Source organism: Dromiciops gliroides, chromosome 6, assembly GCF_019393635.1.
Source record: "Dromiciops gliroides isolate mDroGli1 chromosome 6, mDroGli1.pri, whole genome shotgun sequence".
Classification (NCBI taxonomy): Eukaryota; Metazoa; Chordata; class Mammalia; order Microbiotheria; family Microbiotheriidae; genus Dromiciops; species Dromiciops gliroides.
In genome coordinates, this window is record NC_057866.1 from 169,574,537 (window position 1) to 169,591,729 (window position 17,193).

Genomic DNA, 17,193 nt, shown 5'->3' on the forward strand with positions numbered 1-17,193 from the left:
GTCACACAGCTAGTGCCAATTGTCTGAGGCCGGATTTGAACTCAGTTCCTCCTGAATCCAGGGCTGGTGCTCTATCCACAGCACCACCTAGCTGCCCTATATAGTACTTGAAAGAGAGATTGCCTTACAATAAACCCATGAGGTTGATTATTGCAACAACAGTAATAGATAATATTTATATAGTACCTTATACCTGAAAAAAAAATTTCTTCAGCAAAGTACCATATGTCTTGTCATCAACATCAATCAATCCTCCTCATCATCAATCAATTCTCATCTTCATCAATCAGTCCTCATCATCAATACTCATCTTCATCCAATCATCATCAATCAATCATTATCATTATCATCATCTTACATTACTCTTGCCTCTGCTTCAAAATTTTTTTCAGTTACTATTGTTAATTGTTTTCCTCCATCCTATTCCCTTCCCATGATATTTACTCTATTTTCTATCTTCTTTCACCCTATCCCTCCTCAAATATGTTTTGCTTCTGACTACCCCCTCCCCCACTCTGCCCTCCCTTCTTTCCCACTATTATTGATTTTCCTTTTTGTGGGGCAATGAGGGTTAAGTGACTTGCCCAAGGTCACAGAGCTAGTAAGTGTTAAGTGTCTGAGGCTGGATTTGAACTCAGGTCCTCCTGAATCCAGGGCCAGTGCTTTATCTACTGTGCCACCTAGCTGCCCCCACTATTATTGATTTTCACTGCAATCTCCAATCCCTCTGGCTCTCCAATTTCCCCTATCCAGTTCAACTAGACTATAGCTAGGTGGTCCAGTGGGTAACAGTACTGGACTTGGCATTATGAAGACCTGAGTTCAAATTCTACCTAAGCTGTGTGAGCCTGGGGAAATCACTTAACTTCTCTCAGACTCAGTTGCTTCATCTGTTAAAATGAGATAAATAATGACTCCTCTTTCTTTTTTTTTGTGGGGCAATGAGGGCTAAGTGACTTGCCCAGGGTCACACAGCTAGTAAGTGTCAAGTGTCTGAGGCTGGATTTGAACTCAGGTCCTCCTGAATCAAGAGCCGGTGCTCTATCCACTGCTCCACCTAGCTGCCCCTCGAATGGCTCCTATTTCACAGAGTTGGATTTTGCAAACAGTAAAAATCTACATAAATTATTGTTATTATTATTATCCACAACCCCTAAATCCCTTCTCCACTTGTTCTGCCACTGTTTATGTCTTGTCAAATCTCTACAGCTGAGTTACCCTGAATTGGGTCTCAAAGGTCCAGAAATGGCAGTGTAGTAAGATCTGGAGCATGTGCAGGGAACCTCTGATGAGTGGTCTATATGTGAAGACACTAAAGATCCTCCTTTATACCTCCATAAAGTCTTTCATAGCCATTGACTTTTCTTTACTCAAGGACAACTGCCCAAGTTTAGGTCTTCATCATCCTTCATCTGTAATAGCTTCACAATAGTCCTCCTTGTTACTGGTCTTTTCCCTCTTCAATCCATTCTCCATACAATTCACAAAACAATCATCCTAAAGTATAGGTCTGACCAGACCCTTCCCTTTCTAAAAAATCATTGATAATTCCACATTGTCTCTAGGATAAAATACAAATGCTCCAGCAAAACATTCAAAAGCCCTGGGACATGGTACCAGTTAATTTTCTAGATATATTTCTTGTTACTACTCTTCATGCTTTTGATATTTCAGCTAAACTGGAATTCTAGTGATCTCTGAATTACTTTTGCAACTCCCTTCTCTATATTTTGGCCTCAGCTAACCCCCTTACCTGGAGCAAATACTTTTCTCATTTCAACCCCTCAAAATCCCTGGCTACTTTCAAGGTTCACCTGTTATCATCTCCTACAAAGAGACTCTCTGGGTCTTTTCATTTTTACTCTTCTCCTTCCTCAATGCAATTTGTTAGTTCTTAACTATGTACATGTTAAAGGCTCCTGGTACTATGTGAGCACTTTACTGTTTCTGCATTCCAAGTGTCTAGCACATAATAGATACTTTTTATCAAATTCCATTGAATCATTAAAGTTGTCACTAGCTCACAATGGGGTTGGTGGATAAAACAGTCAGTACCAATGCCTTTCCTTTCCTCCTGATCGTGTGTGTGTTTCTCTCTCTTGGCTCTCAAGAATCTGGACAGGTAGAATTCAAGGCTTGGGAGGGCTTTTAGCTGAAATGTTCCTGATACCATCTCTGATGATGGGCCAGTGTAATGGAGTAAATAAATGATGACTTTGCAGGCAAATTTGAAAAGTTTGCTGGCCTCTGAGACAGACTCCAAAACTCATTTTACTCAGCCTGGTCCCCTACAAACTGGAATGAAATTGAGGGGGGAGGAGAGAATTCCCTAAGTCAAAGTGCTCACATGTGCATATAATCTAGATTAAATAAGACAGTTGTATGTCAATAGAGTAATTATTAAAAGCATTCTCCTTGAGGTTTGAGAATGAAGCAGTAGATACAGATCTACTACATAGTTGTTAGTCATCAAAAGTATGTTTCCAATAATCAATTGGTATTCATTTAAAACACAATAATGGTCTCATTAAAGCTAAATTAAATGCATACTGTATTTGGGAATAATTTCTTTACCACCACACAGTCCTTTTTTGTTGCATTGTTGACATTCAGTGGCGAATTAGAAAAATCTCAAGAAAACTCCCCATGGCTATACATATGTACTTATTTTTAATTCAACCTGGATACCACTGAGTTTTCCAGTACATCTCCAAGTCTTCACAAAGGATGAGTAACTATAATTAGAAGCTAATATATTTAGAGTTTTTTAAAAGGTAGGATAGATCTTTCCTTACGTAAAAGCATAGGGAACACACTTGTGGAGAAGAATATGGTTGGTTTACCTCAGTGATAAAATATGATTATTTCAAATCATCCTTTGTTAATTACTGAAACCTATTTTACTCACTTGGAGGGTCCAAGTCACCAGATAATAATTATGGTTGCTAAGAATTTGTAACTGAAATAGCACAAAGGCAGGTGGGATGCATCTATGATTACAAATGACAAGTTCTACCCATTTTTATCCTTGGTCTTTGAAGTAATTCTCAATGTTTTTAGATGGGAAAAAATGAGTATAGTTTAAAATGCAAAAGGTTTACCTGTTTTAGAGTTTAAGGAAAATACTCCATTTTCATTTCCACTCAAAATCCAATATTTTATGTCTTTCTCATTGGGCTCCGGAGTGAAGGCTTCTACAGTCACAATGGAAGTTCCTGCAACAATTGGATACATAATATTTCAGAAAGGGAATATTTCAAGGAGAAAAGCAATGAACATATAAGAATTTATTTAGTCCCTACCATGTTCCAACCTACATTAGGTATTTGGGGAGGTGAGGGTGGCAAAAGGGGGAACACTAAAAAAAACCTTTTCAATGATTTAAATGATCAGTGTAACACGTGCAGGAGACCATAAGGGAAATATGTTTCAGGAACAGAGAATATCTGATGGGAAATAGGCAGAAATAAACTCAGTTAAGTAAGCAGAGGTCAATTTATAGAGAACTTTGGCAACCAATTTGGATTTGATAAGGCAAAAATGGGAAACTATTATAGGTTCATGAGCAGAAGAGTGACATAAGGGAGGGATGAGTGCGTGAGTAGCATATATTGAAGTAGAGAGGGATTAGAAGCAAGAGGATTAGTTTGAGGGTGCTACAGGAATCCAGGTGTTAGGTGGTAAGAGCCTAGATTATGGTGATGGTAGATTAGAATACAATATAGGCATTTTAAAAGGAAATAACTATAAGATGAAGACAGTAGATAGATGGGCTAACTTTCTTTCCTTTGTAACCCTTTAACATTTGGGGCTTACCACTCATGACACTTCACATATTTAGTCTTATCTTGTATAAAGGGTTACTCAAGGATGTCTTGCTATACCTTTGGGATTCCTTGTATATCTGTGAGAGTGCCATATATCTCTTATTAGACTTTTATAAACATAAAAGAGAGGCTTAGCTCATGAAAATATTTTTCCAGAAGTAGCAGCCATGAGATGGCAATATATAGATAGAGCAGAGCAATTAGACTACTGGATTTGGAGTCAATAAGAATAGGATTTATAATATGCTTTAAGGTTTGTAAAACACTATGTATATTAAATTAGGTATCTATAATAGACAATTACACACATATATAATATATAATTAGATATATACATATACACATGCACATATACATATGCATATTTAGATGCTTGTATATACAAGCAGGAGTATACTGTCAGTATGTCTTAAGAGCCAAGACTTGAAAGCAGCTATCTCTGACCCTGGTGGTATGCTCTTCATCCCCTGAACCACACTTCCTTTAATTAACAGGAAATAGCTATCATTTGCATAGGGCTCTAAGTTTTACAAAAGTAACTTACATACATTATTTCATCTGATCCTTGCATTATAAGCCTTTACACATCACACAAAAATACCAAGATAATGCGCTTTCTAGAACTTTCCAGAACTTGGTAATTTATTGGATTGTATAATAGTTCAACTTCCTAACCTCTGTAAGAAAAACAAAGTTTTTTTTTTCTTCTACTGCATTTCCCAAACAATTCCCAGCTTTGAATTTTTAAAAAATTTAAATAAAGAAAAATAAGTGAGCATTTCTGCTGACCTCCCTTTCCTGTTATCCCCTGTTCCCCCAATAGTTTAACAACATGCTACTGGAGAAGTCAAGGCAGACAGAACTGCTGCCATTTTTATCCAGCCCTCCTGAACCTTTAGATATTGGCATCCTTAGAGCTGAGGAAAGGAACACTCAGTGCTGTAACATGCCCTTACTTACTAGGACCTAGTAGATGGGGTGGAGAACAGAGGGGACCTCCCACCAGTTAAAAGTTATATGTTGTCATGGTATCTTTAACACAGATCTCACCAAACATATAAAAGTGGAGCAAACAGACCAGGAAGGTATTTCCTTCCAGAGGCTCGGCAATGCTTAATAGCACTCCCAGAAATATTCAGAGATGGCTGGCTATAAATATAAGAGGGAACAAGGATGCAACACTGCTGGGAAAATAATAATTTCAAAGAAATCTCTACACAGAGAGGCATGGAACAGAAAGAACGCATTGTGGAGAAAAGAGCAAGAAAAATGTGAAACGGAATCCATTAAACTCTTAAGAAACTTCATGTTTAACATAAACTGTGACAAAGTTTAAAAAACATTTATCAAGATTTCCAAATGGCTGTTCATTTCAAGCCAGTGATGAAGTCATTTAGCACACATGGTAATTGATTTTAACCAATCATGATGGAATCAAGTTACTGCCCAACCTGACCCTTTCCAAATTGCATTTTGAGCTGATCCTTATTTTATTACATGACAGGAGACAGGCTACTAATATGAAATATGAAATGGGCCTTCACAGTAGTATACCATGCTCCACCTTCAGCACACAATCAGACATCCATGCTTCCTGATGCAATTTGTTTTTCAAACACAGGAAATTTTACTTCATCTGCTTTGTCACCGACTCTTAAACACGGCAGCAGGCCGAGAAAATGCCATATAGGCAATTCAAACCATCCCACCAACTGAATAACTTTTTCTGTACAAAGTATGGCAACAGCTTACATTTATGTAAGAAAAGAAAGATGAATAATAATGATGAAATCATAGACAAAAGAAGTAATTTAAAAATTGCTCTAAATCACTAATAATTAGAGAAAATACAAATGGAAGTAACTGAGTTCCCACCTCATACCTATCAGATTGGCATAGATGACCAAAAGAAAGGATAATGATAAATGCCAGAGAGACCATAGGAAAATAAGTACATTGATGCACTTGTGGTGGAGCTGTGAATTGGTCCAAAACTATTTTCCAAAAGTCACAAAATTATGCATAACCTTTTAACCCAGCTATATCATTGTTGTTGAATCATTTTCAGTCATGTCTAACTCTTCATGACCTCATTTGGGGTTTTCTTGGCAAAGTTACTGGAGGAATTTTCCAATTCCTTCTCCAGCTCATTTTACAGATGAGGAAACTGAGGTAAATAGGGTTAAGTGACTTACCCAGTTTCACACAGCCAGTACATGTCTGAGAGCTAAATTGGAACTCAGGAAGATGAATTTTCTTGGCCCCAGGCCCAGCACTCTATCTACTGCACCACCTAAAATAATACTATTGTTCCAGCTATAGAATTACTAGGCCTATAATTCAAATATATCAAAGAAAGTGAAAAAGGATCCATATCTAAGAAAAAAATTATAACAAAGGTATAAAAGGTTTCTTTTTGTGGAAACAATGGAACGGAAATTACAGGAATACTTGTCTACTCAGGAATGATTGAACAAATGATGGTAAGTCAATATAATGGAATATTAATGAGCTGTAAGAAATGACAAAATGGACAGTTTCAAACAAACTTGGCAAGACAGGAGTAAATAAAAAATGAGCAGCACAATAGATACAGATTATATTCTATACAGGTATATTTATGGAATATGTATAGAAAAATGTTCCATTCTATTTAGTTTTTGTTAAGTTTAAATTTTTTTAAAGAAAAAAATGGAATCACAGATTTATAGACTTTTAAACCGGGAAGAAACTTTCAGTCATCTAACCCAACCCCCTCATTTTATAAATGGGGAACCAGAAAATTAGAGTGGCTAAATGACTTTACCCAGGTTCCATAACTAGTAAATGAGGAGAGCCTGAACCTGTTTTCTGATTAAAAAATAATGAATGTTTCTAAATTTAAAAGTTTATTTTTAATAATTCCTTGAGGTTGATATTGCAAATATTCCTATTTTCACTTTTATAAATGAGGAAATGGAAACTTAGGTAAAGTGACTCACCTACAATCACACACCTTGGCAATGTCTCCACTGGGACTAGAGTGTATGACCTCTGACTCCCTGCCCAGCCCTCCTTCTGCCGGAAAGCGGGGGGAGCAATCTAATATTTCTCCCTCACATAAGGAAGGATCACATTTAGGAGAAACAAACAAATACTCACTGAGCATTTTTCTTCACAATTTCAAATTAGAGTTCGAAAGAAAAGATTTGGCTAATTATGAATATTCTAAATTAGAAGATGCCCCAAACCAAGAAATAAGGGAGTCATGTTTCTTGTGATGAATACCACGATAACTAAAGACATGGAAAATAAGAACCCCGCAGAAAAGTTAAAAGAAAAGGGATTTTTTTATATCCACCTCCCAAATAATAATAATAATAAACCCCAACAACAACTGATTTTAATTATGTCCATTAGATACATGGGAATTATAAAGAAGATGAAAAGAAGATCCCTAGCTCTACTGAGGACAGAATAGGAAACATCTTAAATTGAAGATAGAAAGATCTGTTATTTTCATATAGAAAAGATTGGCACAATGTTGAAATGGGTAAATCAAGAATAGATTCTAATTTCTGTAAGGGCAGAGCCTGAAATCTTAGCTAAATTTTGTATCTCCTCAGATAATGAGGAGTCCTGTACTTGAATTAGGTGCAAAATGCTCTCTTGACAATTTTTGTGGAATGTCTATTTTGGTTCTCAAATTTATTTTGCTCATAGAACAGTATTTTTTTTTCATGTGAGGAATCCCTTTAAATAAGCATCAAAAAAATGATTTGGAGGCAAAAAGTCCTCCAAACTCATTGCCCAAGCCTGGGGATGTGTCTACCTCTCCTTCCCCTGTCTCATCCCTCTCACTTCTTCCTTTTCTTCATTAGGACTAACATTGAAGAAAGTGGTCTTATGACCCAACACTACATTTAATTTGCATAATGCTAACTAGTCAGTTCTACTGTAGGAATTCAACTTTTCCATTTCTGGGATTGTGCAGGTTTCATTTGTAAATATATTTCGTTAATGGAGTTTATTGTATTTAATTTCCTTGCATGAATGTTTTTTTCCTCTGTTTTACCAAAAGAAAGGAAGAAATAAATTTGAGGACTTACAACCATCTGCAACAGCAGTGAAAATATCGGCAGAAAACCACAGCTATGCTACTATCAAATAATATTACATGTTTGTGAAAATCAATAGTCATGGAAAGAGTTCGGTATAGTAATTGTAAACAGTCATGGAACTCAGTGCTATGCGTGTGTAAATGATTCTTCAGTCACTTACAACCTTCCTTTTTTGTTCCCCCTAAATTACCCTGACACTTCCTTCTTGAGGACTGACTATAGAGAAACTTTGATTTTCAACATTTTGTTGACTGAAGAGTCCTCATTTCTCACCCTTTCCGTCCCTCTTCAAGCCTTACACTCTTAATATATTTCAAATTTTTTTTAAGGAGAAACATTCTTTCTTCCCTCCCACCTTTCCATAATTCAAAAATCCTTGAACATATGTTGCTGTAATTTTCCACCAAAAAAAAAAATACTCCTGGAATGAGACAATGCATGGAAAATATATGCTCAAAAGGAATAATTTTCCAAAACTTACAAACAAATGAAAACCATGCTACAATGAAAGTGATATAGGCAATCGTGAACATGGCATCACTTGCTGATAGGAAGACCTAATAGAGGAAGCTTCACAAACTGCAGTGGATGGAGTAGCAGATTAGAAGGCAGGAGACCTGGCTTCAACAAGTCTTGTGGCTGATATGTAATAGTATCTGCTAAGAGAATCAGACTTGAATAGTGATCGTGAGCAAATGACTTACCCTGTGTGAGACTCAGTTTCCTCCCTTATAAAATACTTGCCTCCTATGATGATTACAAGTACTCTGTAAACTTCATTCCCCTAGACAAAAGTAAACTATTATTATTTTTCAGCTCTAGTGGCCTAGGACAGTGGTTTACAAAGTGTGATAACATGATAGCGCACATGGGGTGTGAAAAGGAAATAATATTCCTCTTTATGTTTAATTTTATCTAAAAAAAGTAAAATTATGTTTCAATAATATTTAGCATAGACACTGAAACCAGCTCCCTCATTAAGTCTGTATATTAGATGGTCATTCATCGCAAAAGGTATCTTCAGGGGTGAGCAAGTGGTTGGGGAAACACAGGCACAGTGTTAAGTACCTGCTTTACAAATATTATCTCATTTGATCCTCACAAAAACCCTGCGAGGTAGGTGCCATTATCCCCATTCTACAGTTGAGGAACTGGAGGTAAACAAAAGTTAAATGAGTCCCAAGTAGCCTGGAGGATTGATAGGATTTTATCTCTTATTTTGTGCATTTGTTTGATTGTGTGAGAAAATAATTAATAAAGAATTTCTCAGAGAAACCCAGAAGTGATAGTGTTAGCTGCTCTCTTCCCCTCACCAGAAACCAGACATACTGGGATGAGCCTTCAGCTTAACAAAAAGGAATGCAGATTGATCCTTCTGATTGGCTAAGGGAAGAGGCACTCATTGATGGTTGGAATTTGATCTCTATACCACCCCCCAAGTAATGCAATCAATGGAGCTGAATGATCCTAACCAATGTGTGGTGACCCCCCTCTACTGAAAAGAGAATAAAATCCCTGGGCACACCAGGGTTGTTCTCTTGTCTCCTGGCTCTTGGCTCTCTTCTTCCTGGGACTCTCTTTTACTCTCCACAATGGATTATTTAGGTCTTTAAGCCTGTGATTAGAGGGGAAGTCAGGGAGACACATGGTCAATACTTTATTAATATGTTACATTAATAAATAATAAATGCTTACTGACAAAAACTGGTGCAATGGTCATTAATTTATAAGTAGCAATGTTATAGAAAACCCAGCCTAGTCCCCAATAATTTAATTAACACATTTTTCTGTGGAAAGTTATTCAATTTATTTTAAACATGTAATGGTAAATAATTAAATTTCACCTTCTAGGAAGCTCTAAAAAAAGAACAGTAGTACATAAATATCATATAGTATATAATGTATATTGTAATGGCTTATTTATAATCATATTTAATTTACATAATTGCAGTTATAATAACTGTATAGTAGAATATACTTTATTTATGTGTATGTGTATATACATTTATATAGGCAACTCAGTGGCATGACGGATGAAGTATGCCAGCCTTGGAGTTAGGAGGACCTGATATCAAATTCAACCTCAGACATTTAATATCTGGGCAAGTCACTTAATCCTGTTGGTCTCAGTGTCCTCATCTGTAAAATGAGCTGGAGAAGGAAATGGCAAATCACTTCAGTATCTTTGCCAAGAAAACCCAAAATGGGGTCACAAAGAGTTGGACATGACTAATCATCTATCTGTCTATCTATCTATCTATCTATCTATCTATCTATCTATCTATCTATCTATCTATGTCTGTCTATTTATCTATCTACCACTGATCTATATATCTATCTGTCTGTCTGTCTATCTATCTGTTTATCTATCCCCACACATTATATATACACACACATACATATTGGGAGACAGGTTCGAAATCAAACGTAATCAAAAAGTTTTGAGATTTTTAGTTTAGCTTATATACATTTAAAGAGTAAACATGAAACCACAATATTAGATTTAATATTTAACAGTTTAATATTAGATTCACTTTCTGTTTATAATAGAACTATCTAGAAAAAAAGCTTCTTGAAGGCAGGGAATATTTCTTTTTTTCTTTATATCCCCATTCCATTAGAATCATACTGTGGAAAGTCAACTGAATCTGAATTAAGACTATCTGTTTCTGATGCTTGTGTTCTATATAATCTTGGCAAAATGACTTGATCTCCTTAAGCTTTAAACATCTCATCTGTAAGATGAGGGAACTGGACTGCATGGTCTTTAAAGTCCCATCTCTAAGTCCTACAATCCTATGGTAGGCATTGTTTTAAATGTAAAAATTCAGAGTATTCTAATATTTCGCTACAAATCTGTGTTAGCCTTGCTACTCACCATCTAAACTATATTCTCTTTTCAGTGAACTTCCGAGGAGGTCTGGAAGAATTTGGTTGTATGTCATTTCAAGGATTCTAACTTGGGTTTTTAAACACACACACACACAACATGAAATTTGGCTCATTACTTTCCAGTGTAAAGGACATATTTCTTTTATATTTTGTTGCGCCTTTATTCTACTCTGGTTAATATGTTGTTTACACCATAAGAAACATACACCAAAGTGAAAGGTATATACATCTTACACATAGACCATATAATTTCACACCCAGTGAAAGGTGTGAAATCATAAGGCTCACAGTATCATGGATTTAGAACCAAAGGGCATTTAGTCTGTCTAGTCCATCCTTTTTCCCCCCACCATGAGGAAATAGTCCTATAAAGACAAAATAACTTTCCTAAGGTCACACAGGCAATAAAAATCAGATGCAGAATTTGAACCAAGGACTTCTGAATTCAGATTAAGTATTCTTTACATGGCATCACCAGTCTGGCTAGGAATAATAAGACAGAAGAAGAAAAGGAGAGGAGAAGAAAGCAAAGGAAAGAAAGAAAGAGAGGGGGGGAGGAAGGGAGGGAGGGAGGGAGGGAAGGAAGGAAGGAAGGAAGGAAGGAAGGAAGGAAGGAAGGAAGGAAGGAAGGAAGGAAGGAAGGAAGGAAGGAAGGAAGGAAGGAAGGAAGGAAGGAAGGGAGGGAGGGAGGGAGGGAGGGAGGGAGGGAGGGAGGGAGGGAGGGAGGGAGGGAGGGAGGGAGGGAGGGAGGGAGGGAAGGAAGGAAGGAAGGAAGGAAGGAAGGAAGGAAGGAAGGAAGGAAGGAAGGAAGGAAGGAAGGAAGGAAGGAAGGAAGGAAGGAAGGAAGGAAGGAAGGAAGGAAGGAAGGAAGGAAGGAAGGAGGGAGGGAAGGAAAGGAAAGGAAGAGAAAAGGACATACAGTGCTACAACATATCTGACAAGTTGTCCTTCTGCTTCTGACTGAAGACCTCCAAAAACTGGGAACCCAATACCCCTTGAGGGAGCTCATTTCATTTTTGGACAGATCTAATTATTAGGAAATTTTTGCTGATATCAACTCTGAAGACTTTTTTCAACTTTCATATATTGCTCTGAGTTGTGTCCCCCGGGGCCAAACACCAGATTATTCATTTCTCCACACAAAAGACCTTCAGATAAAGTATTGGCCTCCTTGTCCACCCTTGTCCTCCCTTTTCCAGGATAAACATTCGCAGTTCCTTCAGCATGGCCTCAAGGCTCTTTTTCTTTCTAAGCAATATACTTTCTTCCCCTGTGAGCTCATCCACTGCCATAGCTTAAGCAATTTTCTCAAAATAAGTCTCTCCAAATTGTATTTTTCATTTCACCTGTGCTCTCAGCATCCCTTTCAGATTACCTGCTGGACATCTCTACCTGGATACCTAACTGAAACCTCAAACTTCAGTAGCTTCAAAATGTAAACTCCTCAAAGGCAAGGGCTGTCTTTGCTTCTATATTGTTGCCCCCTGTGCTTAGCCCATAGAAAGAACTAAACAAATGCCTTTTTCATTCATTTCATTCCTTATCTCAACAATGTACATGTTTCCCTCCATCAGGGCAGATCCAAAGTCGTATGTCTTTTCAGTCTACGTACCCCTTGTCCATACTCCACTGTAAATCTCCCCATGATCAACCCAACAGGACTAATATCTTCCTCTAGGTCTTTTTACATTTCCTGGGTAACAGTGCAATATTCAGTCTTTCCATCTATTATCTCTTGGTCTACTTACATGACTAACCCATCTCCTGACCTATATTACATCACCTTATTTCAAGGCGAGTCATTATTTAAAATATACTACAGTCTATTAGAACCCTTCATTTGTCTATTACCCCACTGGGTCACCCTCAACTTTGATTCTTTTTTTTTTTGCGGGGCAATGAGGATTAAGTGACTTGCCCAGGGTCACACAGCTAGTAACTGTCAAGTGTCTGAGGCTAGGTTTGAACTCAGGTCCTCCTGAATCCAGGACCAGTGCTTTATCCACAGCACCACCTAGATGCTCCCTCAACTTTGATTCTTCATGGAATTTCATGGAATCAGCCCATCTTCTATAAAGAGGATCATGTGGAGAACCTCATTATTTATAGGGTCTCTCTTCCATTTTGAGCCAATGTAGGACAATCTTCATGACAGTAATTAATAATTTTGGTGACCAAAGTCTTCCTTGTTTTATGATATTAATAAGTTTGTCCTATAAGCACAATTATAAGGGATATTGTATCATCTTAATATGCATGAAAGGCTCCTTGTACTCTAAGGATGAATTTTGCTGGACTGAGTCAAATACATTTGTCTTTCTTTAATGAATAAATAATAAATGCAGAAGAATTGAGTGTGTACTAGGCATTTTGTACAGATAGGTAACTTAAGGTAGTCTAGTATAAAAAAGTATTTGCAGAATCTGCCTGTTTCCTTCTCATGTTACATTAAGGATTCTCTCAGTATATGTGGAGACAATTCTCATAATTATTTTTGGAATGATGGCAATATAAGCATAGGTGTCAGTAATTGTTAATGCTCTCCTTATCTTTTTTCTTGGCTAGTAGTTTTCTGAGTTAGGTGTATGTGCGTTCAAATCACATATTACTCCCCCCTGCCTTTTCTTACTAGCTATGTAACCAAAGTTTTTTCATCTATAAAATGGGAACAGTAATACCTGTAGTACTTACCTTTTTGTGAAGAATCAAATAAGAAAATATGGGATCTTTGTAAACATTAATATACTCTATAAATGTGAACTCATTATTATTAACATGATCATTTTCATAAGTGATATCTTTCTTATCTTTTTCAAAAGAATTCAGATAAAAATATTCTGGGGGCACATTGCTATGCCGCTATTATTGTTTTATAGAAAGTAAAGTTTAAGGTGTCCTATCAGACAGGTGGATAACAGAACTACTTTTTGTAACCATATAAACATTGAAAGGAACATGAGAGTCATCAACACTAACTCTAAAATTGACTGTCATCCAACCCATTTATCCTTAGGAATTTAATTAGGACGATTATACATCATGCTATGATGTATAGTCATACATAGTCAGGAATGAATGAATGAGTGAGTGAGTGAGTGAGTGAGTGAGTGAATGAATGAAGCATCTACTATGCAAGAAGCCCTGTGCTAAGCACTGGGGATGTAAATTAAGCAGGATATCCCTCCTTTCAGAGAGCTCACACTCTAACAAATGAGAAAAGTGCTCAGCACAGTAGCTGGCCTATAATAGGTGTTTTTATTATATTATTATATATTTATGATATTATTATAAACATTTATTAATGTTTATTTCCCAATGTCATTCCCAATGATAAAATCAAATCCCTTTCTGATGTTGAACCATTTGACAATGCCAAGGACTTTGTGATAAGAACTTTCTTTTCTTGGGTGCTCAACATATGTGGGTCTAACTCCTGCAGGAAAAGTTGCCAGGCTGAAACTCCTCAGGGGTTACTTCCCAGGATGACAGCTGTGAGAACTGGGCTTGGGTTCACAGTCCTAGGCTGTCTCCATAAGAGTATAAAGGGAGATGGTGGTCTAGGTGGAAGTAGTGGTGCTGGTTTGGACTGCTTGGTTCATACTGCTTCCCACTTCCCCCTCAGTATGTCCTGCTTCTGGGGCAGCTAGGTGGCACAGTGAATAAAGCACCGGCTATGGATTCAGGAGGACCTGAGTTCAAATCCGACCTCAGACACAATACTTACTAGCTGTGTGACCCTGGGCAAGTCACTTAACTTTCATTGCCCTGCAAAAAACAAAAAGTATGTCCTGCTTCTTCAGCTAGGCTGGCTTGCCTTCCCTGTGTGTGGTAGTTGGTGGGGATAATAAATTCTTTCTCTTGAACATCACCATTCCCAGATGACAGCTGTGAAGGTTGAACCAGCTATAGGACTAGTGGTCTTTGGGGTCGGGGGGTTGTTGTATTGCCACTCCTAAGTTTCCTGTGTTTAGTATTGATGGACAGAAATTGTGGATGGTGGTGATAAGGAAGGTGGGCCTCTTCTCCACAAGTGATTTTTCTCCTCAATTATGTCTGGAAGTAATTCCAGTGGCCTGGGGAACATTGCTATTCCCAAGGCTCTTGGATTCGGGGTTCCAGATTGTCTCTATCAGGATCCAAGGAGGAGATGGCACTCATGGTGGTGGTGGTGGTAGTGTGACCCATCTGGCACTCACTGCTTCCTGTCTCTCCCCCAGTATGCCTCACTGCCTCAGACACATACTAGCTGTATAACCACGAAGTAAGTCATTTATTTTTTCAGCTACTCTCTAGGACTGTAAATTATAGAAGGGTAAACAATTTGCATCAATAAGGGGGTTTCTGTGGAATTTCTAGTGTTCCCTACATCAATAAAATCATAGGTCTAGACCTACACTCCATCTCTCTCTCTTTCTCAAATCTGGCCAAATAAGAAAGGGTTTGTTTTATTTTAGGGTATTTAACATATCTGTGTGTGTGTGTGTGTGTGTGTGTGTACCTTCATAAATATATACATGTATATACATAATATAGAGTCCATATATTATATCAAACAAAATTTTATTATATGTCTGACTGATGATAAAAGATGTCAACAGAGATTATAATATAGTCTGCCTTAAGAAGAGAAGAGAGGATGGATTTGGGGCATATACCAAATTGAAAAATGATAGCCCTAAGGTATGCTGGGAAGCAAGAGAAAATATTGACATATGGATAAGTGAGAATCTACTATACTTCCTGTAATATTAAACAAGAAGACAAATTAGGGTTATACTCTCCCAGACCTAAAAAGGAAACTCAAAGTCATCTGATCTAGTAACTCCATATCGTGGACAAAGATCGGTAAACACTACGGTATGTTGCCTAAAGTATTTCACAGTGAGAAGACTCAGAAAAGAATTATTTTGGCTACAAGGTTCAATTCCTTTCCACCATACCGATATGTGGCTCTTAAAAAAGAATTAAATATTATCCCTATGGGGAAAGAAAGACAATGAAAGGGTTGAAAACTTTCATCTTGTAAAAATCTCAATGCTAAAATACTCTTTCTAAGTCAAAGTAAAGAATATGTTGGCAATTGCCAAGGTACTGTATCATATATATTTTGGTCATTTGGACTCAACAGAAACATTATTTACTGGGCTAATGAAAAGACATATCAGATGCCAACAATTTGGTGAGGACATTTGTCTCCTTTTCTGGGAGTTTGCTGTCCTAAACACTGAGCTGGTGAGTACCCATAACTAAGAATTTTAATTCAAATAGAGTCGTAATTCTAAATTACATTGCATGGGTCTTGAGCTAATATTTGGCCTTCTAACACAGGAATGTGATTAACTAAAGACTGTGCTCCAGCCAAAGACTATTAAATTTTCAGTGGATAAGCCACTGATATTTCAGGATCTATAGTTATAAGGAAATGGACATATTGGAAACTATGTTCATTCATTCATTTCTTATATTTGGAATCAAGATTATTCCATTTGAGTGAGCAAGAGATTATCTAATTATGTTAAGGTACATATTAGGCCTTCCCCATTGACAAACTGGGTTCAATGACTGTGTTTTGAATTAACAAAAGCCCTTCACTGTATCACAGCAAACTTTATTTTCAGGTATCTTTAAATAACTATGTTCTGCCAGAATAAAATGGTGCAGAGAGGACAAAGATGACTACTACTACTCTATGATATGCTTTGAAACACCCTAGAGAACAAGGGTGATGGAAATGACCAAAGGTTATATGGTTAACCCATTTAACAAAAGTTATACGTATTTGTCTGAAAATGGTCCCAAATAATCCCCCCCCTCCAATTTTAATATCTATTTCATTTATTTTACTGAACAGATTTTACTGATTAGAGTGCCCTCATGTGTCTCCACACTGTAATACAATTTTGGACAATGGGGTGGAAGTGGAGAGACTAGGGGATTGGTATCCAGGAGACCTGGAATCTGGAACACCTGGCTTCTAATGCCATCTGTGCTAAATTGGACACGTCACTTAACATCTCTGTCTTTCAATCTCCTCAACTGTGAAAAGAGAGAAGTGGGTTAGATTACCTCTAAGGCCCTCTCTGTAAGACCTAACTCTAAATAGCTCTGGTTTATATAGTCTTTCAAAGGACAAAGATAGATCAAATGTTCATGGACATTTTGAGGGATATTTAAGGACACAACTCAGACCGTAAGCTAAAGAGCAGTTGTTGACCTATATTAAAAGAGGAAACTTTTTCACTAAGAGTTCCCTATTCTGTCCAAAAAATGATCAGACGAAATCGATGATCAAGGTAACTTGTAAAGACATATTTTGTAGCCTTTCACTTGTTCCGAGGGCAGCATGTAAAGGGACACCTGTAGACCCCCATGGT

The 17,193-nt window shown here is 37.2% G+C and overlaps 1 protein-coding gene across 1 annotated transcript in view; it reads right to left on the reverse strand.

The window, feature by feature from the left end:
* Positions 1 to 17,193, reverse strand: part of DCHS2 (dachsous cadherin-related 2) — a 353,317-nt gene that overhangs the window by 29,898 nt on the left and 306,226 nt on the right. The window contains exon 14 of the mRNA XM_043972284.1: positions 3,102 to 3,215. Within this exon, the coding sequence (XP_043828219.1) occupies positions 3,102 to 3,215 (114 nt within the window). The remainder of the gene's footprint in view (positions 1 to 3,101; positions 3,216 to 17,193) is intronic.